Source organism: Pituophis catenifer, unplaced genomic scaffold (assembly GCF_029215685.1).
Source record: "Pituophis catenifer annectens isolate HBS135680 unplaced genomic scaffold, rPitCat1.0.hap2 SCAF_1, whole genome shotgun sequence".
Classification (NCBI taxonomy): Eukaryota; Metazoa; Chordata; class Lepidosauria; order Squamata; family Colubridae; genus Pituophis; species Pituophis catenifer.
In genome coordinates this window covers 227746088-227771466 of record NW_027256881.1, presented here as the reverse complement: position 1 = coordinate 227771466, position 25379 = coordinate 227746088, and the positions used below count along the sequence as shown (strand labels likewise).

The 25379-nt window shown below is 39.1% G+C and overlaps 1 protein-coding gene across 1 annotated transcript in view; it reads right to left on the bottom strand.

Annotated features, from left to right (window-relative positions):
• CNTNAP5 (contactin associated protein family member 5) overlaps positions 1-25379 on the bottom strand; it is a 424307-nt gene that overhangs the window by 141133 nt on the left and 257795 nt on the right. The window contains exon 12 of the mRNA XM_070957105.1: positions 7249-7368. Coding sequence (XP_070813206.1) covers positions 7249-7368 — 120 coding nt within the window. The remainder of the gene's footprint in view (positions 1-7248; positions 7369-25379) is intronic.

Below are 25379 nucleotides of genomic sequence, written 5' to 3'. Positions count from 1 at the left end.
AATATCATCTTCTTGGACTCAGACTGTTTGACCAATGATGACCTCTGGACTGATGTTGCTTCTGTTTGAAATTTTGCTTAATAGGATTTTGTCTATATGTTTTCATGGGATTTGGAACTGTTGGACAACATGCATGTATCTGCCCTGCCTGCTATTGCCATAAAACCTTGAATTATGCTCCTTTGTACATGTATGTAGGGAGTCAGGCCTGAGACAGAATGGAAAGATCATGGATGTAACAGGCTGGTTGGTTTGGTAGTTAGTGAGTTGACATGGCAGCCGGTGTGACCAAAAAGAAAAAAAGAGGCTTTAATGGCTTTTCAGATATGAGGCTACCAAAGTTATGGAGTAAATACTCCAAATATCCAGCTGGCTAGTGGTCCTGACAGAACTGTAGAATGTCTTCTCTCAAAGAAAGAGGAATGTATAATTAGCCGTGGACCACTAGCCAGCTGGATATTTGGATAGCGTCTCAGTTTTCACCATTCTCTATGGTTGATGAGCTAGAAGGGCTTTCTGAAAATCACCTAGTGTGTAAAGAACTAATCTGATTTCAGGCTGCTTGTTTCTGACCTTGTCATAAATAGCCTGACAGGGGCTATGAAAACAGAGTGACATTTCTGGAATAGTTTTAGCATATCTTTAGCCAACATGGTAAATGTGCATGTCCAAGATGGCCACTCTCAGCTGAGCGGCGGCGATGCCGGGGGAATATTCCTGGCTTTTTGGGGGTTTCGGGGGCCGGACCAGCTAGTTATGCCCCATGCCCGGTGAGGGGAGCTTTCCACCGGTCTCTTCTGATATCTTGAGAGCTCGTTGCTCTCCAGGACACGACGGCCAGGACAAGGGCGGAGGTGGCTATGCTGCGGCTTTGCAGCCGGGTGAGAGCAGCCTCGGCGTCTCCCCACGGCCACCGGGCTGGCAGAACAGCAGCGACAGTGTCGGCGATGCTGCCCCTCGTTGGCGCTCCAGGGGAATCCGTGGGGATGGCAGGAGTTTCCTGAGAGACCCAGCGGTGGATGGAGGCGATTTTGGAGGACTGGTGACATCGATGTTGGCGCTGGCTGTGATGCTGGGATGAGCGGCTGCGGGGGATGACATCAGAGAGGGCGAAGAGGGACAGGAGGCCTGCATTGGGAGAGCAAGGGGCACTCTGACCATTATACCAACTATGCTACCAACGTTGTTTTTGGGACTGCCTGTTGCAGCCATGGGGTGTTGACCCACTTGGAGAGGGCCCACCCCTGGTCGTTCCAGAGGCTCTCCCCCCTCCCTCATGTGGATGGGGGTAAGCTAGAGGCATTGTTGACCCCATTGGCTGTGAAAGATCTCTGGCCAGGTCTTCTGTGCCTCGTGTGGTCTATTAGCCTCTGTGAGGCTATTTATCATCTGGAGGTGGCCTCTGGACAATGTGACATCTGCCTCCCATGGATGTTTTTATGGCCTCCTGATTCGCCTAAGGTGCAGCCACCGGAGTCTCTTCCTGGCCCATGGTCCTGTAGATTGGTGGTTGTCATCAATGCTTCCCAATTGTAGAAGGATATACCCTGGATTTCAAGTCTGGTATGGAGTCGGACGATGACTGCGGTTCTTGGCCCTTCCCAGCTTTCGTGAGAGGGCGGCTGGTGTCGACATCTGGCCCCGAAATGGCTTAAGACTCCATCCACTGCTGTGAGAGAGCAGTGGAGTTTATTGACTTGGACCTGACTGGATATCCCTTTTCCGGAATTTGGACCAACTTGATTAACCCCTTGGCCGTGGGCTTCCCCCGATTATTTAGATGTATTCGCCAGCGGAGCTTCTTATTCTGCGAGATTCCCCCCTCTTGCAGGTGTGGCTCTCCACTCTATCAAGAGCCTACCTTTATGACGGGCTTTGGCACCCTGAGAGGTGGCATCTTGCAAAAAGGGGACTGAGGGGTTTTCTGGAGAAAATTTTAGATAGATTTTTAAGGGTTTCTAGGGGCGGGAGGGTTGTGTGGGTTTGGGGGTTAACCCATGGGGGGAGGGGTCCGGCCCAGCTGCCAGTCGGGCCACAAAGGGTGTGGATTCTGGGGGTAAGGGGGGGCATTAGAGTTCATTCTTCTGAGGGCTTTTCCATCAATACACTGAGTGGGAGGGGCAGATATGGCAGGAGCAGAGGGCCATATCATATGGTGGGGGCGTGCACTCACTATCTCTGAGTGGTGGCACGCCCTGGTCCCCATAGCCCTTCTCGTTCCCCAGGCTGTTCAGACTCTCAGGGCCCGAGCCTTTGGCTGTTGTTGTGCAATGCCAGGTCCGTGGTAAATAAAGCCCCCCTCATTTGTGATCTTATTCAGGAGGGGGGAGCGGACCTGGCAGGTATTACGGAGACCTGGTTGGGCCAGGAGGGGGGAGTTCCCCTCATAGATATGTGCCCACCAGGCTTCCGTGCATTCCACCAGCTGAGAGCTCAGGGCAGAGGCGGGGGGTGGCAGTTATTATAAAGGAAGGTCTTGATCTGAGGGAGACCACTGTTCCACAGATAGCTGGATGTGAGTCCCTTCTTGTGAAGTGGGGCCATGGAGTGCAGATGGGCTTGTTGATCACGTACCTGGCTCCCTGCCATGTGGCAACGGCCCTGCCTGAGCTGCTCAACGTCATAGCCGAGGTGGCGGTTGATACCCCCAGACTTTTGGTCATGGGGGATTTCAACCTGCCATCCATCGGTGAAACGTCTGAGGTGGCTCGGGAGTCATGGCTTCCATGACAGCCATGGACCTGATTCAGTTAATTCATGGCCCTACTCACATGGGCGGGCACACTCTGGACTTAGTTTTTATCTCTGGTCAGTGGTTGAGTGGCCTTGATACAGGGGATATAGTCATCGAACCCTTGTCATGGTCTGACCACTCGCTCCTTCGACTTGACTTTCTAACCACTACACCCCACCGCAGGGAGGCGGGACTGACTAGGTGGTTCTGCCCCAGGCGCTTGATGGATCCTGATAGGTTCCAGATGGAGCTTGGGCCATTTCCTGAGACTCTGGCTCATGACTCGGCTGAAGACCTGGTGGCCGCCTGGGACAGTGCGGCCGCCAGGGCTTTGGACCGCGTCATGCCTTTGCGGCCTCTGACCCGGCACTGAACTCACCTAGCTCCTTGGTTCTCCGAGGAGCTGAGGGAGATGAAGTGCCGGAAAAGACGCCTGGAGAGCGGTTGGAGAACCAGCCGTTCCAAATCCAACCACTGGTGAGGTCTCATTTTAAGACCTACCTAGTGGTGATAAAAGCGGCAAAATCTAGCTATTTTGCCGCCCTTATTGCGTCATCAGATAATCGCCCAGCCGCCCTGTTTAGGGTGACCCGCTCCCTCCTCCATCTGGGAGCACGGGATGATCCCTTGCAGGGTCGATCTGAGGATTTTGTGCAGTATCTGTATGACAAGATCGCTCAGATTTGGGAAGGTCTGGCTCTGACTGGGTAAGTCCGGATGGGATGATTGAGGCAGGTCTTGAGAGTGTTATCTGGGAGTAGTTTGATCCTGTGGCTCCCGAGGATGTGGACAGGATTCTGGGATGGCTGAACGTGACCACATGTTTATTGGACCCGTGTCCCTCCTGGTTGGTGCTGGCTTCCCGGGAGGTTACACAAGGCTGGCTCCAGAGGATTATTAACGCTTCTTTGAGCGAGGATGTCCTACCGGCTGCCTTGAAAGAAGCGGTGGTGAGGCCCCTCCTCAAGAAGCCCTCTCTGGATCTGGCTGTTTTGGCTAACTATCGTCCAGTCTCCAATCTTTGTTTTATTGTGAAGGTTGTTGAGAGTGTGGTGGTGCGGCAGCTTCCACAGTACCTGGATGAAGCTGTCTATCTAGATCCGCTCCAGTCCGGCTTCAGGCCTGGGCACAGCACAGAAACGGCAATGGTCGCATTGGTGGATGATCTCTGGAGGGCTCGGAATAGGGGTTGTTCCTCTATCCTGGTCCTGTTAGATCTCTCAGCGGCTTTTGATACCATCGACCATGGTATCATGTTGCACCGGTTGGAGGGGTTGAGGGTAGGAGGCACCGTTTTGTGGTGGTTCTCTTCCTACCTCTCTGACCGGTCACAAATTGTATTGGCAGGGGGGCAGCGGTCGACCCCGAGGCGCCTTGTTTGTGAGGTGCCATAAGGGTTGGTCCTCTCGCCCCTTCTGTTCAACATTTATGTAAAACTGCTGGGTGAGATCATCCGTGGCTTTGGGGTGGAGTTCCATCAGTACACTGATGACACTCAGTTGTACATCTCCACCCCAGGCCACCCCAACGATGCCCTTGAAGTGATGTCCCGGTGCCTGGAGGCTGTATGGGCCTGGATGGGGAGAAACAGGCTCCGACTCAACCCTTCCAAGACCAAGTGGCTGTGGCTTCCGGCGTACCAATATAGCCAGATGGTGCCATCGCTGGTTATTGGGGGCGAATCACTGGTCCCCACGGAGAGGGCTTGCAACTTGGGCATCCTCCTGGATGCACGGCTGTCTTTAGAAGAGCATATGACGGTCGTGGCCAGCGGGGCTTTTTATCAGGTCTGCCTGATATGCCAGTTGCGTCCCTTTCTGGATCGGGACTCCCTACGCACGGTCACTCAGGCACTCATCACTTCCCGCCGGGACTACTGCAATGCTCTCTACATGGGGCTCCCCTTGGGGTGCACCCGGAGGCTCCAGTTGGTCCAGAATGTGGCTGCGTGGGGGATTATGGGAGCGACCAGGCGCTCCCATGTGACACCTCTCCTGCACAAGCTGCACTGGCTTCCGGTGGTCTTCCGGGTGCGCTTCAAGGTGTTGGTAACCACCTTTAAAGCGCTCCATGGCTTAGGGCCGGGGTATCTATGAGACCGCCTTCTGCCGCCAATAGCCTCCCACTGGCCAGTTCGCTCGCACAGAGAGGGCCTCCTCAGGGTGCCATCGGCCAGACAATGTTGGCTGGCGACCCCCAGGGGGAGAGCCTTCTCTGTGGCGGCACCTGCCCTCTGGAACGACCTACCCCCAGAGATACGCACAATACCAGACCTCCGGACTTTTCGTCGGGCCCTGAAAACACATCTATTTCATCTAGCCGGGCTGGCTTGATCCCATCCTTTCAGTTTTAATTTGAAATTGGTTTTAACTGGGTTGTTTTAAATTGAGCGCCAAAATTATTTAATGTCTTTTAAACTGTTTTTTAAATTTTATATGTTATGTTTTATCTCGGCTGTTCACTGCCCTGAGTCCTGTTGGAGAAGGGCGGTATAAAAATCAAATACAATAAATAAAAATAAATAAAATAAACATATTATAGTCAACCCTCACAAGCTATTCTCCATCCTCTTTCATGAAAACAGTAATTTTTGAAAGTTTTGTGTTCTTTTAATCTTAATTTTTACCTTGCTTCTTTAATTATACCTTATTTCTTTACATTAAATCATACTAATGTATCAATTATTATTCTTTCCATAACATTTCCCTAAATATTGTTCCTGTACTGTGCAATCTACAATTCAACAAACTCATTCTTTTGTAAGAATGTAAACATTTTCTTTAAACCTATCTTGAGTTGGATGGAACAAGCTTATGTCTGAACAGATGTACAAACGATGTAGTTGAGAAACAGATCAATTCCTACATTTTTCCACAGTGGATCTTCTGATCAATTATCAGACTCTACAGTATCATTGCTGCAATGCAATTATCAGAATGTCATAATTATGAAGCACAAAAGAGCACACATTTCATACACAGCATACAAAATCCAAAGGAAGCTTGGACTGAACTCATACAGATTGCCTTTTATATTAGAAATCTAAGTTTGTATACATGTCTTCCCTATACTTGATTCTAAAAGTCAAGATAGTTTTACTATTTGTTTCGGTTCTGATAGAATATCAAGAAAACAGATTTTAAGCAATATTAGAACTGTACACTGCACCACAATTCCTCAGAGACTCATGCTAATCTATCAATGGCCACTACAAATAGACTGATGTCTCATTATAATGAGGGATCAAAGGAATCCTCCAACCATGCTTTGAGTCAAATATGATAACATCTTGATAAAAGAAAACATGATCAGATTTAAGATATCTCTCTCCCTCTCTCCCTCTCTCTCTCTCTCTCTCTCTCTCTCTCTCTCTCCCTCCCTCCCTCCCTCTCTCTCTCTCTCTCTCTCTCCCCTCCCTCCCGGAATGGCAAAAACATAAGACATACTGGAATTTAATTTCAGCAGGCAGCCCAATACCACAAAATGCATTTAAGCAGGAAGTTACATGTGACCATCAGATATAAATGTTTTGCCTAAAGTACAACATGTGAAGCAGCTCTGATCACTCCTGCAACACCCACATTACCCCTGTAGAAATTAGTTGTCAAAATTAATGATCAAAATTATTATTTAAGAAACATGTGTTTTGCCATATGATGTAGTTGTATAAATACAGCCCATGAAATTTATGCATTATATTGGGCTTATCATTGAGCCTATAAATACAGTAACCCTTTTAGCTGTCATCTGCTTTATGGGGTAGATCCCATGATAACGTAGCTGAAAAATTTTCCCTTTATTGATTGGCCTCCTCTGTCCATTGAGTCTGGAATCATTATTCTATCACACCCCGTATCATGCATCAGTTCTTCTCATATCTCACTTCTATTACAAGTGCAATGTAAGAGTAGAACAAACAAAAGCAATAAACCATTGATATGCTGTGGTTCTGTTTCTATTTCTGAAATCTGGTATGATCTGTATGCCTTAGAAGACTTTGAGAGTTCTGGTTTTCAGGAAAGGAGAAATCTCTGATTACATTTTGCTTTCCGTAATAACCATAAGATTATTTCATATTTATGTAACATAGAAAGATTTTTTTGAAATAGGTCAGTAATTGATACCACCACTGCAGACCTACATGCCTTGATTTTCTTCAACCACCTCATTTCCATGAGCTCCATGAATGGGGTGAGCTCCCATTACTGTCCCAGCTCCTGCCCACCTAGCAGTTCGAAAGCATGCAAATGCAAGTAGATTAATAGGTATCACTTTGGTGTGAAGGTAATAGTGTATCATACACCTTTGGCATATATCCATGCTGGCTACATGACCCTGGAAATTGTCTTCAGACAATGCTGGTTCCCTTGGCCAAGAAACAGAGATGAGCACTGCATCCTAAAGTCAGACATGACTGATAGGGAAAACTTTATCTTACAACAATGCAATAGATTTCAGGCCATGCAATAAACAACAAACCATTTGTGAGAAATACAGAAGTGGGATTTTTTTACCTGTTATATTGCAATATACCAAAAGTGGGGGAAGTGGACCACTCGCATCGGAGTCAATGTGGAAGAAACCAGATGTTTTTCCTTGGTGCCGATAAGTTTCACAGGATTGCTCATAAATAGCTGAAAGGAAAAGAAATAGTTTCTTATGGCAAATGCCAAAATAAGAGTTCGGGATTAGTTAGATAAATTATTATTATTTCAATATAGAATAGAATAGGATAGGATAGGATAGGATAGGATAGGATAGGATAGGATAGAATAGAATAGAATAGAATAGAATAGAATAGAATAGAATAGAATAGAATAGAATAGAATAGAATAGAATAGAATAGAATAGAATAGAATAGAATAGAATAACAGAGTTGGAAGGGACGTTGGAGGTCTTCTAGTCCAACCCCCTGGACTAGGGGGGAAACCCTACACCACTTCAGACAAATGGTTATCCAACATCTTCTTAAAAATTTCCAGTGTTGGAACATTCACAACAAAATATTTATTTTATTTTAATTATTTATCAAATTTCTATACCACCTATCATACTTGTGTATTTTTAAGTCTATCTCACTGCTGGTTGGCTGGATTTATTTGTGGAACAGTTACCTGCTGAGTTTGTCTAGAAAAAGGACTTTATCATAATTATTTCTTCCACATTTCTGATATAAAGACAGTAAGAAGGACTTGGTAAGTGCATCATGAGTCAGCAAAATAAGCTGCTTTCTGATAGAAGTGTCATAGTCAAAAAACAGTGCTGTATCAACTTAAAACAGTCATATATTATGTTTTCTTTAAGCAGAAACAAACTAATCTTTATTAATAGACAATATGGATGGAACAAATCCTTATCTCATTCACACAGATTTTTCCTCCAATATGGAGATTTTAGTTTAGGGTAATCTTGATACAGTTAATGTAATTTTTTTTTTTATAGGTGTTACGATATTTTCAGGATCAGACTCAATAAATGAATTAAGAATTAGATATTCAAATAAAGCACTGTTTATTTACAGAAGGCATCATATATTCACTGAATAATCATAGATAGAAGCACAGAAGGAATGCATACAGCTCCTTATATATACATGGGGTGGAGCTAGATATGGGAGTGGTTAAATATGAATATATTAAGTAGTGAAGAATAAGTTAACCCCTGATACCCTGGTCATGTACTATTTACATAATGAAGAATAAGGCATTTACTTGTGACAAATCCCCCTCTAAATGCCGATTCGATATACTACAACAATTACATTCAGATTCAGAACAATATAAAACTTGTAACTTAGAAGTCAAGTATTTATACTGCTTAGAAGGCAAAGGCTTTGTCAATATGTCAGCTATTTGCTCTGATGTTTCGCAATGAACTGCTTTAATAAATCCATCCTGAGATAACTGCCTCACATGTTTGAATTTTATATCTATATGTCTGGACCTTTGTCCAATAGCATCAGATCTAGATATTTCAATAGCAGCCTTGTTATCTTCATGCATGATAAATGGTAATGAAGGTTTCTTCCAAGTGTTTGACAATAAGTCATTAAACCATATGAGGTTATTTGAGGCTTTAGACAGACAAACATATTCTGCCTCAGTCGTTGAGGTGGCTACTAAATCTTGTTTACCAGTGTACCAGTAAACTGGACAATCGTTAAGGAAAAATATATAGCCAGATGTGCTTTTTCTACATGTGGTATCGCCAGCCCAATCCGCATCGGCATAACATGTGAGGATGGGCTCTTTGACATTATTAGGTTCCAATAATAAACAGAAGTCTAAACTATTCTTTAAATATCTTAATATTCTTTTGACAGCTTCCCAATGATATAATAATGGTTTGCTGACGTGCCTAGACAACAAGTTGAGAGGCAAAGCAATATCAGGTCTAGTCCAATTGGAAATATATAGAAGGGAACCGATGACTGATCTGTAAAGTGTATTATCTTTAAATTCAGGGGATGACTCATCTGTGTTCCTCAAAAAATCAGTTTGCATGGGAGTGTCACAGGGCTTAGCATTATTTAAGTTACATTTGTTCAGAAGTTCTATAATCTTATCTCTTTGAGAAAGTTTGAATCTCCTTTTTGTTTTACTGATTTGAACTCCAAGATACTTATTTACCTTACCTAATGATTTCAAAGAGAAATGTTCATTTAGTTTTGTTACAAATGTTTCTCTCCTCTCTTTATGTTTACCTATATACAAAATATCATCCACATAAATTAACACAAATTCTAGAGAATCACCCTCTTTTTTGACAAAGAAACAGTTATCAGCAGTAGTAGCATTGAAATTCATAGTTTTGAGTACTTTGACTAAACATTCATACCATCGTTTACCAGATTGTTTCAACCCGTATAAACTTTTGTTTAGCAACCACGTTTCATTTTTGTTTGTGTATTGACTATGAGGTGCTCTTACATATATTTCTTTATCTAATTTTGCATGTAGATATGCAGTCTGTATGTCGTATTGGAATACATCAAGGTTAAGTGCTGATGCTATAACCAGAGCTGTTTTAACACTCTCAGTTCTTACTGTGGGAGAGTATGTGTCTGTGTAATCCTCGGGATATTTTTGTGCATAACCTTGTGCAACTAGTCTAGCTTTGTATAAGGTGTTGCCTCCCTCTAAGTTTTTGATTTTATATATCCACCTGGTGCCAATAACAGTTTTATCTTTAGGTGCAGGTGTAGGTGTGAATACATTTAATTCTCGTAAACTATCCATCTCTTTAGTCATGGCTGATTCCCACTTTTTCTTTTCTTCGGGGGGAAGTTTTAACACTTCCTCGTATGTGTTTGGTGTTGATGTTTCTCCATTCATATACATTACATAATCTTTGTATTTGTTTGGCACTTGATTTCTGTTACTTCTGATCGTTCTTTCTGGTTTACTATCATTGTCATGTAAATACCTTGCTTCCTTTTTTGTTAATGAATCTGTCTTTATTTTGTGTTGACTGTTTGTCCATGTTTTGATTTTGTTTTTATGTGAGTTGTGATTGTATTCTTCTCTAGTCTTTTTTTCTTGACGTTTAGTGTCTGGATTAGTGTTTGGGAATATTTCATTAAGATGTATTTTAGACTAGTTGGCCTGTTCATGGAATACAGCCGTTCTGGAAACTATAAATTTGTTATTATTATCGATAAATCTGTACCCTTTTGTGCCTGTTTCGTATCCCATGAACCTAAGTCTTCTGGATACGTTCTCACCTTTACGTCTCAATTGCTTAGGTATGTGTACGTCTGCAGTGACTCCAAATATGTGCATGTGTGCTATTTTAGGTTTCCTACTATACATTACTTCATATGGTGTCTTGTTTACAATGCTAGACCAAGTTCTATTTTGTGTATAATTGGAATATGGTAAAGCTTCTGACCAGAATTGTTTACCTAAGCCAGCATCTTCTAATGTGCATCTAATCATGGTTTGTAATGTTGAGTTCTTTCTCTCTACCACTCCATTTTGGAATGCAGAGAAAGGGCTAGATGTGTAATGTAACATTCCTTTGTCTTTTAGCCATTGGGAGGATTCCTTTGACATGAATTCACATCCCCTATTTGTCATAATTTGTTTTATTCTAATATTATGTTGCGTTTCTACATGTTTGTAAAACTCCTTAAATTTCTGAAAAGTTTCATCTTTGTGCTTTAATGTATAGACAAACCCATAACGACTATAGTCATCCACAATGGTTAGAAAATAACGTTTTCTATATGTGATTGATGGTGTTAATGGACCAACTAAATCCATGTGTACCAAGTCAAAAATTTTGTTGGTTGATCTTGTTGACTTTCTGGGTTTGGGACTAGTTTTGAGTTTTGTAGATTTACATACTGAGCATTCCAAATAGTTTTTACAATTTTTTATTTTAACACCTTCAGCATGTTCAGTCATCTTTTGTACTACAGGAAAACTGGCATGTCCTAATTTCCTATGTAAGACATGAGCACACTCATCATGAATTGGTTTACCAATTTTAGGTTTTTTGTCATTGGATGTGTCTTTGTGATTATGAATTATCTCATGTTCCTCATTGTCACTATTACTATTGTCTCCATTATCTATGTCATTGTTATCTTCCATGTTGGAATCAATGTTGTGTAACCATCTCTCTTTTGTCATTAAATAAGGTAGACCTCCTTTGATAACCACAGTACCTATGTTTATTCTGTTTTTCTCTAATGTTGCTCTTCCTTTTGAGAACACAATATTTATGTCAGAATCTCTGCTTAGTTTTATTGCACTAAGTATGTTATGAGGTATTTCAGGTATTAACAATACCCCCTCTATTTTTCCTAGGCCAGGTAAGGTTATATTCCCTCTACCTATGACTTGGACCTTTTCTTGATTAGCTACTTTAATTACAAATTTATCTTTTACAAATGAAGATAATATATTTTTATTATTTGTAGTGTGATTAGTTGCTCCAGAATCGATAAGCCAATCGTTGTTCTCTGGCTGTTGTATGTTAGTGTTGTCATGTTTGTTTAACCCATTCAGTGAACCAGACCTTCTATCCTTTGAATTATCCCTGCCCCCTCTATGTTCTCTATAGTTGGGTGGACTTCTATATCTATGTCTATCAATGGATGACTGTCTGTTGTGGTATCTATTTCTATTTTTGTCTTTCTCTGAGGAGTTTAGGACAATCTCTCCTATTATGTTCCTTGGATCCACAGTTGTGGCATCCAATTGGTTCATGATATCTTTCTTGAAATGCTACCTTCTTATATTGTTTATGTTCCATGTGATTGTTACAACGACTCCTCCTTGAATTATCTTCAGCTATTAGCTTATTAGATAGATTTTCTATGGATAAATATCCTAAATTGATTGTGTCTAAATGTGATATATAGTTATCCCACGATGGGTCTAGTGAGTTAATGATAACACTCTTCATTGTTTGATCTGAAATTATCTCCCCCCTTAAATGCAGTTCTGCTCTGATTTTGTTTAAAGATATTAAATGTTCACTTATGGTAACCCCTGGCTTTATCCTAGCTGAGAAGAAATCTTTAGACATTCTTGTTGTAGTGGCTACACTTTCACTGTGAAACAATTTAAACATGCATTGAATAATTTCTGAGACAGTCAGATTTTGCTTAATACTGTGGTACATGGCAGGAGATATACTGGAAATTAATAAGAAAAATGCTCTATGGTGTAGGCAGTCCAATTTTAGAGTCCAAGGTCTTTTTGGGGGGTTAGTAATAAAAAATAATAAGTTTTCTTTTAGAAAGACAACCTGGAGCTGCTGACACCATTCTTGCAAATTAATACCATCTATTCTCAGTTTTGGGAAGTCATTGGGCAAATTCCCAATATTGTTGGATCCATTACTTACAACTGGGGGTAGTCCGTGATCTTGTAAATGTTGAAAGTTGCAAAATGGCGTGGGTATGCTTGCAACGAGTCTGAATGGTTCTCTCCGTTCCTCATGTCCTCCGAAGCTGTCTGCGTAGTCTTGCACATGCGCATTGTTCATTTCGCTCCTGAAGCTGTCGTGAGAGGTTCTCGCTGCTGCAGCTCCCCCGCATTGCTCTTCCTCCGAGGAATCGGTCTCCGGCTCGATCTCCGGAGTCCTGGTGGTAGCAGGCGCTCGCTTTCTTTCGTTGAGGACGCTGGTCCCTGAGATCGTCTATGGTGTGGGGTGGTATCTGCAGGGCTCTCTGGGTTCAGGCGTCGGTGCTCTCGTCGTTTGGATAGAAGCGGGTAGATTCTGAGATGTTTGCTTGCTTGCTTGTCTTTTCTTTGTTTTTTGACTGCTGTCTTTCGTTGATTCTTTAGTGATTTTCAATTTTGGTCCAAATGCTGCAAAGAGCGTTTTCATTGCTGACTTTACCCGCATATCTATTGAAGCTTCTTCGATTTCTGTGTCTGATTCTTCTGAGGTGTAAATTTTCTCCCTTTCATTTCTTGCATCGAGTAAGGCTTTTTGCGCCAGATATTTTGAATCCTGCTTTCTGATTGGCTCTGCTTCGCTCATCTTAGGGGTCTGTTGAAACCAAGATGGCTGCCATTTGAAATTTTGCGCGGGACTGTTAGTTTTCTTTTTCGCTGTATTTTTATCTGCAGGCAGATCGCTCACCGTTTTTGAGTCTTTAGATTCATCCGTAACGATGTGCTTCTCTCTCGCTGCTCCGTTGTTTTTTAATATGTCTTGGAGGTTCACGATGAGATTTTCATTGTTCTTTTGGCTTTTTAAGAGTTTTAGTATCTCTGACCTGAGTTCGTTGTTTTCTATTTTGTTTTCTTCTTGGTCATCAGTTTCATCCATTATTTCTTCGTTGTCTGTAGTGCAGTCTTCAGATTCTCTCGATATTGCATTCGTGGACTCATCAATCATTTCTTGATCTGCTTCCATTTCTTTGCTGTATGCCCTGGTGTTGGGCCTTTCTCTTTTGTTTCTGGAGTTTTCTCTCTCAGACATATTTAAAGTTTTATTGAGTCAATTCAACCATCCTCTGCTACCAGATTGTTACGATATTTTCAGGATCAGACTCAATAAATGAATTAAGAATTAGATATTCAAATAAAGCACTGTTTATTTACAGAAGGCATTCTATATTCACTGAATAATCATAGATAGAAGCACAGAAGGAATGCATACAGCTCCTTATATATACATGGGGTGGAGCTAGATATGGGAGTGGTTAAATATGAATATATTAAGTAGTGAAGAATAAGTTAACCCCTGATACCCTGGTCATGTACTATTTACATAATGAAGAATAAGGCATTTACTTGTGACAATAGGCATTATTTTTCCCTAGATATTTTGAAAGGTAAGGGTTGGCTGGTAATAAGAATACTACAGTATGTCTGATGAAACGGCTTAGCAATGAAGAGTTGAACAGAGTACACAGATTATTCTAGCTAGACAGTTTTTGCTTTTATTTTTATGTACAGGTTTTCAAAATGAAATTTTGAAATAACAATTAGTATTGCTATCTAAGTGGTCTTAAATGGGAATGGAATAACCAAATTATAATCTATTTAAATAATTCAGTCCCAAAATATTGCCCCCAATCAGCTGAGAGATGGTTGGATGGGAGCTAGAAGATTATAGCAAAGAGATTATTAGAAATTGTGTGTGTGTGTGTGGGAGGGAATCCTGAAACACAAAGAGCAATCCTAAAGGAAAAGGAATTGAAAACAGTATTAGAAATTCAGTGAGAAGTACCATATCTAGGAAGAAGTAAAATCCCAACCTAGCAAACTAGAAAAACCAATTGGGAAGCAAAAGTTAAGGAACAGTTAGTGTAATAGTATAGCATGTAATTCTGAGATTTATGCTAGTGTTCTTTTGAGGAATGTTTGTGAGAAGCATTGCACTCTGTCAAGAAAACTCAATCAGCATTCAGTTATCTATGGGTGAATATAAGCAAGGTAAAGAACAAGGATTTTAAAAGGAAAAATTTGTATTAGAAAATTCCAGAGATTTGAGGGAAATCTGTTCTATATCTGAGGTAAGGACTGCCACATTTCCAAGCAGCTTTCCTATCTATCATGTTTGTGACAGAAAACAACCATGTACAAATTTTATTTATTTTTGTTGATTTTCATTTAACTTAATTTATTAAACTTAATATATCTGCCCACTCCAGAAAATTCTAGATTTTATTTGTTACTAGTACAGAATGCTTTTCATTCTATTTTTGATTCTTTCTCTCATATTGTCACATAAGGCCCAAATACTTATTCTTTTTTTCTGAGACAGTTTGGATATAGAGCTGGGATTCCTCACCCCAGAAATAAGATGTTCCTCTGAGCAACATCTTGGTACAAATAGTAAAAAAAACTAGCACCTTCCTCACCTATTATACTACAACAGTTAGTATTGCTATCATGCACATTACATAAAGTAGTACTGTACAAAGAGGTACAGTAAAGGAACAAGGGATAATATATTGAAATATGTGTTAACAGTTGAGGCCAATGAAAGATGGGTCATCAAGAAAAGTAAACATTGAGAGCTTTGATGTGTTGCAACCTGAACTGCATATTCCTTAAATAAACTTGAGAATAATTTATTCTCTTTGCCTCATATACTGTATTTAAACGTGAATTGCAATGGCCTGCCAAAAGCATTTGATGGGATAAGGACATTTCAAAATATACAATATTCTTTGCCTAAGTGATTCCTTGATTCTATGTGCTGCCTCTTTTCTAGTTGTGAATTCCAGTGTTTGCCTAGGTCCCAGATTTGATCTAACTTTCAGCTATTGAAAAATAGATTTTCATTCCCTGGGGTGGAATATAAACTGAGTTTGAGGGGCATTTTCTAAATTTAAATAAAAAGAAGAGACTGATTTGTGCAAAAGGTGTTATGTTTTATTTTATCATATATGTAATATTCTTCTAACAGTCAACAACAAAGTAAAGCCATTTCTGATTTTCCTGCCTTTATGTATGGGAGAATGAAATGTCGATTTTCCAAACCAGGTACTGAGTAAGAGTGAACTATTTCTAAAATGACACATATTGGATTCAGGCTTTTCTGAAGTTCAGTATTCAGAAAGAAAATCAAGCAAATTCTGCATAATCAAAATATATACAAAGCTAAGAAGAACATTCAAACTCTGCTTTTAGAAGAGAATAATTATCGAATAAACATTTATTTTAGTTCATTAGTTATAACATCTTGCTTAATGTTGTTGGCTTTGCTTTTGCTTTGCTCTGCTTTGTTTTTCTTTAGCTGTTGAGATGCCTACACAGTTACATAAAAGTTAATTGATAGGAATTTTTTTGTCTCCACAGGAAGCAAGAATATTTTGAAAATATTTTGCAAATGTTCAAGAAAGCATAGAAGTTTGTTCCTTGTAATAAATGAGTAAATGTTACTGGTGCTAAAGATAAAATATAAATATGCAATGGAAATTGGAATCATTATTATACAATGTAAAATCTGTATTTGTGTTGCCCTGAAATCATCTACACACAGAAAATATTTTGTAGAAAAACGGGGCCAGCAAATGGACAACGTGTGGGACAACTTTTATAATTATTTTATTCTTTTATTTAATGTTACTTTCCTTTAATAGCTCACTGATTTTTTTTTTTTTCGTATCTGTGGATAAACCTAAATAATACAGTCATCTTAATAAAGATTGGTAATAAACAGTTCTGGTTTTTCATAAAACAATTATTGTAACATTTTAGTACTTTCCTATATGCTGATATTTTGAATTTGATCTAAGAAAGAAAATAATTCTTATTTCTTCCAATAGTTTAGCCAGCATGTGTATCTGCTAGTAAAATGTGATTCTCAAACATAGCGCAGATCACTTTTCTTTAAACCTTTCTGAGTGCAACCATTTGAATTATTAGATGACAATTCATGCTGGATGATTCTACTTTGACTGACTTACTGTATGTGTACTGCTACCTTAAGTAACCAAGGATATTCTATAAATAGTAAAAAAATATTTTTTTTCAAATGCTAAAGTATTTATTTATTGCCTAGGCTAGGAAATACAAAACCATCCTGAGGTACCCATCATATACTCTGGAAACATACTCTGCAAGTTAGAAGTTCAAAGTGACTTAATGATATTAAAGGTAGGCAGTTAACAGGCCTTTGAAAAGTGACTTATATTTATTTTAATTAAGCAGTTCATCTTCTGGAGAAAACAGAATATGCACCAATAAAATATTTTGGACAGTCTCAAGCTGCTTTGGGCCAGTGCTACAGAAATCTCTTTTTTCCCCTCCAAATATTAGTTTAAGGTCTTCCATACTTAAATGGCTTGGAAATTGCCCATACCATGAGCTGGACCTACTCAGCCTGGAAGAGATTTAGTGCATGAGGCAAGCAGTAATTCCTGTACAAGGATCATTAAAACTTTTGAAAGTGCTCCAAAGGAGATTCCAGACAATTGGTTTAGGTATATACAGCAATGTTTGCTATAATCATCAAATCTGGAAATCATTTAGTGGATGTCAAGGATGCTCCAGACAAGCCACATTGCATATTATAGAAATGTATGGGCCACGACTACATGAGAAGACATCTCTCAGCCCATTCCCATATCACAAGCTCTATGGAAGAAGGCTCTGAAGCAGGTTGTGGCAAAACACTATGGTTCCTTCAATTTTACAAGTGAGGGGAACACTGCAGTTTTGAAGGAGTGCATCATTGCTTCCTTTGAAGCTTTGCATGTTACAGAAACTCCACAGACATCTTAGTACTTCATATATTATGTGTAAGACACAGGGAATTGCCTGAGTCTTATCTCTGATTCAACTATTTTACAATATGAATATGTGGTCTCCTGGCAATGATCTCCAAGAATTTCCCAACATTATATGGAAATGTCAAAGACTGAAATAAGTATATTTTTCACAGAAAATAGTTGCTGTACTATGGTCTCCACAAAAACAAAGGGAGTATATCAGGCTAACAATTATTGGAAAATCATTGTAATGACATTTTTCATCTATACACAGAATTTACTAATTTCCTAAAAGTCATTTCGAAGTGGACATTTTGCCAATCATGAATGTTATACTTTGCTTTAAAGAAAATACAGAAAAGTAAAAGGATGGCATTAATACCATATATTGGCTTGGCTGTCTGCTATTTCTAGAAACTGCTCTCTGCCACCAGCTTTTAATGATCTTTTCAAATCCACTTTATTTAGCGCAATCATGTATTCTGAACAAACAAAAAGGAATGTGAATTCCCATTCATTAGTAATGAAGGAGAATGGTTTTATAGAGTACTTGTGCCCACAAAAGGGATTGTCAGATGTAAATGCCTTATTCTCTAATGTGTAAATAGTATATGAATGGGGTATCAGGGGTTAACTTATTCTTCACTTCTTAATGTATTCATAATTCACCACTCCCACTTATAGCTCCACCCATTGTATATATAAGGAGCCACCTACACCCTTTTCCTCGCTTCTATCTGTGAATATTCAGTGAATATAGAATGCCTATTGTAAATAAAAGGAAGTATATTTAAACCTTCAACTCTCACTAATATTATTGAGTCTGATCCTGAAAATATTGCAACAAGCTGGTAGCAGAGGATGGTTAATTGACTCAATAAAAACTTAAAAATGTCTAAGAAAGATAGGCCCAACACCAGGGCCTACAGCAAAGAAATGGAAACAGAACAAGAAATAATCAACGAACCCACAAACGCAATTTCGAGAGAATCCGAAGAATACACCACTGAAGACGAAGAAATAATAGACGAAAATGATGACCAGGAGGAAATTGAAATAGAGAATAACGAACTCAGGTCAGAGATATTAAAACTATTAAAAAGCCAGAAGAATGATGAAAGCCTCATCGCGAACCTCCAAGAAATGCTGAAGAACAGCAGAGCAGCGAGAGAGAAAAACATCACTAATGAGAAGTCTAGAGACCCAAAAATAGTGAGTGATATGACTGCAGAGAAAGTCATTACGAAGAAGAAAAACAGTGATCCCGCGCGAAATTTTGAATGGCAGCCATCTTGGTTTCAACAGGCCTCCAAGGTGAGCGAAGCAGAGCCAATCAAAATGCTCAATTCAAAATTTCTGGCGCGAAAAACGTTATCAGACAACGAAAATGAAAAAGAAGATTCGAACTCCTCAGAAGAATCAGAATCAGAAAGTGAAGATGACTCAACAAAATCCCAAATAAAATCAGCAATGAAAACACTTTTTGCTGCATTTGGGCCAAAACTAAAAATTACCAAAGAGCCACCGAAGAAGCGAGCGAGCAAGCCGATACCTCAAGACCTGCCCGCTCCCATCCTGACTTCGAAAGCGACGACGCCCGAACCCAGAGAGCCTTGTCGATTCCGCCCTACACCACAGACCGAAGCAAGTGCCAACGCCCCCAAAAGAAAAAGAAGAGCAGCCGCCGTCGTCAGAACTCCCAAGGTCGAACCAGAGACCGACTCGTCTGAAGCAGAGCAGAGCGAGCGAGCCGCAACGGAGAGAACCTTCCACGACGACTTCAAAGAAGAAATGGACAACGCGCATGCGCGAAACTACGCAGACGGTCCGGGAAGACATGAACTGGCGAGAGAACCACGCAGACTCGTTGCGAGCATCCCCATGCCGTTTTGCAATTTTCTACACTTGCGAGACCACGGACTACCTCAGGTCGTAAGTAATGGACAAAATAATGTCGGAAATTTACCCAGTGACTTCCCAAAACTAAGGGTTGATGGCATTAACTTGCAAGAATGGTATCAACAGCTACAGGTTGTCTTTATGAAGGAAAATTTACTATTTTTTATCACTAGTCCCCCAAAAAGACCTTGGACTTTAAAAATAGATTGTTTACACCATAGAGCATTTTTCTTAATAATATCTAGTGTGTCTCCTGCAATGTATCATAGCATCAAACCTAATCTGACTGTTTCAGAAATTATTCAATGCATGTTTAATTTGTTTCACAGCGATAGTGTGGCTACCACCACAAGAATGTCTAAGGATTTCTTTTCATCTAGAGTGAAACCAGGGGTTTCCATAAGTGAGCATTTAATATCTTTAAACAAAATAAGAGCTGAGCTGCATTTGAGGGGGGAGGTGATTTCAGACCAAACAATGAAAAGTGTTATTATCAACTCACTTGATTCATCATGGGACAGTTTTATGTCACATTTAGACACTATCAATCTAGGATATTTATCCATAGAAAGTCTATCCAATAAATTGATAGCAGAAGACAATTCAAGAAGAAATCGTTCTAGCAATCACACAGAACACAAACCTTATAGGAAAGTAGCTTTCCAAGAAAAATATAATGAAACATTTAAATGTCACAATTGTGGATCCAGGGAACACAATAGAAGAGATTGTCCCAAAATTTCAAAGGAAAGACATAGGTCAGAATATAGGAACAAATACAATTATAGACAGTCTTCCATAGATAGACATAGATATAGAAGCCCACCAAATTACAAAGAGAATAGAGGGGGCAGAGATAATTCAAAGGATAGAAAATCTGGTTCACTAAATGGATTAAATAAACAAGACAACACTAAAATACAGCAAAATGAGAACAATAATTGGCTTATTGATTCTGGAGCAACTAATCACACCACTAATAACAAAAATATATTGTCTTCATTTACAGAAGATAAATTTGTAATAAAGGTAGCTAACCAAGAAAAGGTTCAAGTATTAGGCAGAGGAAATGTAACCTTGCCTGGTCTAGGAAAAATAGAGGGGGTATTGTTAATACCTGAAATACCTCATAACATACTAAGTGCCATAAAACTAAGTAGAGATTCTGACATTAATATAGTTTTCTCAAAGGGAAAAGCGACTTTGGAGAAGAATAAAATAAATATAGGCACTGTGATGATTAAAGGAGGCCTACCTTATCTGATAACAATGGAAAAATGGTTGCATAACATTGATTCAAATATGGAAGATTGTATTGAAGCAGATGATGAAAATATTAGCAACAGTGACAATGATGAATGTAAAATATCTCATGATCACGCAGATGCACACAATGAAAAAAAACCAAAAATAGGTAAACCAATTCATGATGAGTGTGCTCACATCTTACATAGGAAGTTAGGACATGCCAGTTTTCCTGTAGTACAAAAAATGACTGAACACGCAGAAGGTGTCAAAATAAAAAATTGTGAAAACTATTTGGAATGCTCAGTATGTAAATCTACAAAACTAAAAACTAGTCCCAGGCCAAGAAAATCTACTAGATCAACTAACAAAATTTTTGACTTAGTACACATGGACTTAGTTGGCCCATTAACTCCATCAATCACCTATAGAAAACGTTACTTCCTGACAATAGTAGACGATTATAGCCGTTATGGGTTTGTTTATACATTGAAACACAAAGATGAAACCTTTCAAAAATTTAAGGAATTTTACAAACGCATAGAAACACAACACAATATCAAAATAAAACAAATTATGACAGATAGGGGATGTGAATTCATGTCTAAAGAATTCTCCCAATGGTTAAAGGATAGAGGAATGCTACATTACACGTCTAGTCCATTTTCTGCGTTTCAGAACGGGATTGCAGAGAGAAAGAATTCCACATTACAAACCATGATTAGATGCACATTGGAGGATGCTGGCTTAAGCAAACAATTTTGGTCAGAAGCCTTACATTATTCAAATTACACACAAAATAGAACCTGGTCCAGTATTGTAAATAAGACACCATATGAAGTAATGTATAATAGGAAACCGAAATTAGCACACATGCACATATTTGGAGTCACTGCAGACGTACACATACCTAAACAGTTGAGAAGAAAGGGAGAAAACGTATCCAGAAGACTCAGATTTATGGGATATGAAACTGGCACCAAAGGGTACAGATTCATTGATAATAATAACAAATTTATAGTTTCCAGAACAGCTGTGTTCCATGAACAGGCCAACTGGTCTAAATTACATCTTAATGAAATATTTCCAAATAAATGTAAAGATACAAAATCTCATGAGAAAGGGACCATAGAAAAACAGAATATCAACAAATATAAAAGCAAAACCAAAACTTGGACAAATAGCCAACACAAAATAAAGACAGACACACTAACAAAAAAAGAAGCAAGATATTTGCATGATAACAATAGCAAACCTGAAAGAGTCATTAGAAACAACAGAAATCAAATGCCAAATAAATACAAAGATTACATAATGCATATGGATGGTGAGCCAATAACACCTAATACTTATGAGGAAGTGTTAAAACTCCCTCGTGAAGAAAAAGAAAAATGGGAATTAGCTATGAAAAAAGAGATGGAAAGTTTACAAGGATTAAATGTATTTACACCTGCAATTGCACCTAAAGATAAAACAATTATTGGTACCAGGTGGATATATAAAATTAAGAACTTAGAAGGAGGCAATACTCTATATAAAGCTAGATTAGTTGCACAAGGTTATGCACAGAAATATCCGGAGGACTATACTGACACGTATTCCCCCACTGTAAGAACAGAGAGTGTCAAAACAGCTCTAGTGGTAGCATCAGCACTCAATCTTGATGTATTTCAATATGACATACAGACTGCGTATCTACACGCAAAACTAGATAAGGAAATATACGTAAGAGCACCTCACAGTCAATACACCAACAAAAATGAAATTTGGCTGTTGAACAAGAGTTTATACGGATTAAAACAATCTGGTAAAAGATGGTATGATTGTTTAGTAAAAGTACTTAAGACCATGGATTTCAACGCTACCACTGCTGATAACTGTTTCTTTGTCAAAAAGGGTGATGATTACATTGAATTTGTGTTGATTTATGTAGATGACATTTTATATATAGGAAAACACAAAGAGAGAAGAGAAACTTTTGTAAATAAGTTAAATGAACATTTCTCGTTGAAATCTCTAGGTAAAGTGAACAAATATCTTGGTGTTCAAATTAATAAAACTAGAAGGGGATTCAAACTTACTCAGAGAGATAAGATTATAGAACTTTTAAATAAATGCAATTTAAACAATGCCAAACCCTGTGATACTCCTATGCAAACTGATTTTCTTAGAAATACTGATGAATCTTCCCCTGAATTCAAGGATAACACGTTTTATAGATCAATCATAGGTTCACTTCTTTATATATCTAATTGGACTAGACCAGATATCGCCTTACCACTCAATTTATTATCCAGACACGTCAGCAAACCAACAATGTATCACTGGGAAGCTGTTAAAAGAATTTTAAGATATCTGAAAAGTACATTAGATTTTTGCTTAGTATTAGAACCTAGTGATAATAAAGAACCAAAGCTTGCATGTTATGCAGATGCGGACTGGGCTGGAGACACATCATGCAGAAAAAGTACATCTGGTTATATTTTTCTCTTAAATGACTGTCCAGTTTACTGGTATACTGGTAAACAAGAACTAGTAGCCACTTCAACGACAGAAGCGGAATATGTTTGTTTATCCAAAGCTGCAAATAACCTTGTATGGTTTAATGATTTAATTTCAGATGTTTGGAAAAAACCTGCTTTGCCTTTTGTCATGCATGAAGACAATAAAGCGGCCATTGAAATATCTAGATCTGATGCCATTGGACAAAGGTCCAGGCATATAGATATAAAATTTAAACATGTGAGGCAATTATCTCAGGATGGATTTATTAAAGCAGTGCATTGTGATACTTCAGAACAATTAGCTGACATATTGACAAAGCCTTTACCTTCTAAGCAACACAAATATTTAACATCTAAATTGTATGTCTTGTACTGTCCTGAATCTGAATGTAATTGGTGTTGTATAACGAATCGGCATTTAGAGGGGGATTTGTCAGATGTAAATGCCTTATTCTCTAATGTGTAAATAGTATATGAATGGGGTATCAGGGGTTAACTTATTCTTCACTTCTTAATGTATTCATAATTCACCACTCCCACTTATAGCTCCACCCATTGTATATATAAGGAGCCACCTACACCCTTTTCCTCGCTTCTATCTGTGAATATTCAGTGAATATAGAATGCCTATTGTAAATAAAAGGAAGTATATTTAAACCTTCAACTCTCACTAATATTATTGAGTCTGATCCTGAAAATATTGCAACAGGGATTATTAGGCACAAACTAATAAAAGAAAATGCATATTCTAAAAACTAAGTGTACCATTGTAGCAGGCTGAAATGACATAGCACATTCCCAGAGTATACATAATTGTTTGCAAGGAGAAGAGAGAGGTATTTGCACATATACTGTATGTGGGTAGATGTGGGTATGTATGTATGTATGCATGTATGCATATAGTACACACACACACACATGTACACACACATTTCAGTTGTTTCTCTTTCCTTAATTAATTTCCTGGCACTATGGAACATGATATTCTGCAATTACTGTATGCAGAGCTTCAAGTAATATCCATGCACATTTCACTATACTGTATTCCAAATTATTCGAAAAGAGTTCATGGCACTGTTCTGGCATTACAATATCTTCTTGGTATGTACAGTATATATGGAATTGCCAGGTAAAAACCCCTATCCCTGTAGAAAGCCAATTCAAGTGGATTTGCACTCAAATATAATAACATATTGTGTATTTTTTTCCAAATCTCATTTTGTCTTTGGACTAGTTTATTGTTCATATATTTTCCTTTATTTCCTTTGTTATTTAATAGCTGTGATATGCTGATAGTTTAAGTCATTTGTTACTTTATCACGAAGGCTGAGAATTTTCTCTATATGATATGCAGCTGTGGCTCTTTAAGTTCTCAGCTGTAAGAAAATGATAAATATTCTAATAAAGAACCAGAAACTCTAATTGCTCAAAATTCAAGAAGAAGTGAAGAAAGCAGAAACATTCAACAGATGACAATTCATGAACAATATTGATTTGGCTATTCAATATGACTTTATTTCTATTCAAATTTAGTCAAGTCACCAAGCATCAAATCTTATTTTTGAACCAAGAAGACAAATGGCAGGTTTCTTCCCATTATCATTTTAGCAAGTTCTTTTTCATGAAAATATATATATTTAATATTGAAGCCACAGGTGATAATCCTAGACATACATACATATATTTATTCCATACTATTAATAAATTACTTCTAATGGAGTGATTTCTCATGTTAATAGCTTTTCTTTTCATATTCATCCAGATATATTTATGTAGACCACTAGTTCTCAACCTTTTTTTCATCACGGACCCTCTTTAAATACCTCCTATGTTTTAGCTTTAGGTTTTATTACACTTCTATACCGCCCTCCTCCCAAAGGACTCAGGGCGGTGTACAGCCATCTTAAAACACATATACCCTTACAAAATTTAAAAACAATTTAAAAACAAATATATAAAAATTTGGCCCACAAAATTAAAAGCTAACAGACACCCCATTTAAAATTCCTATTAGGCCAGCCCGGCTTGTTGGAATAAAAGAGTCTTCAGAGCGCGGCAAAAGGTACGCAGGTTGGGGATCATACGAACCTCTAGGGGTAGCACATTCCAGAGGGCTGGTGCCCCCACAGAGAAGGCTCTCCCCCTGGGTGTCGCCAGTCGACATTGTTTGGCCGACGGCACCCTGAGGAGCCCCTCTCTGTGGGAGCGTATTGGCCAGTGGGAGGCTATCAGTGGCAGAAGGCGATCTCGTATATACCCCAGTCCTAAGCCATGGAGCGCTTTAAAGGTGGTAACCAACACCTTGAAT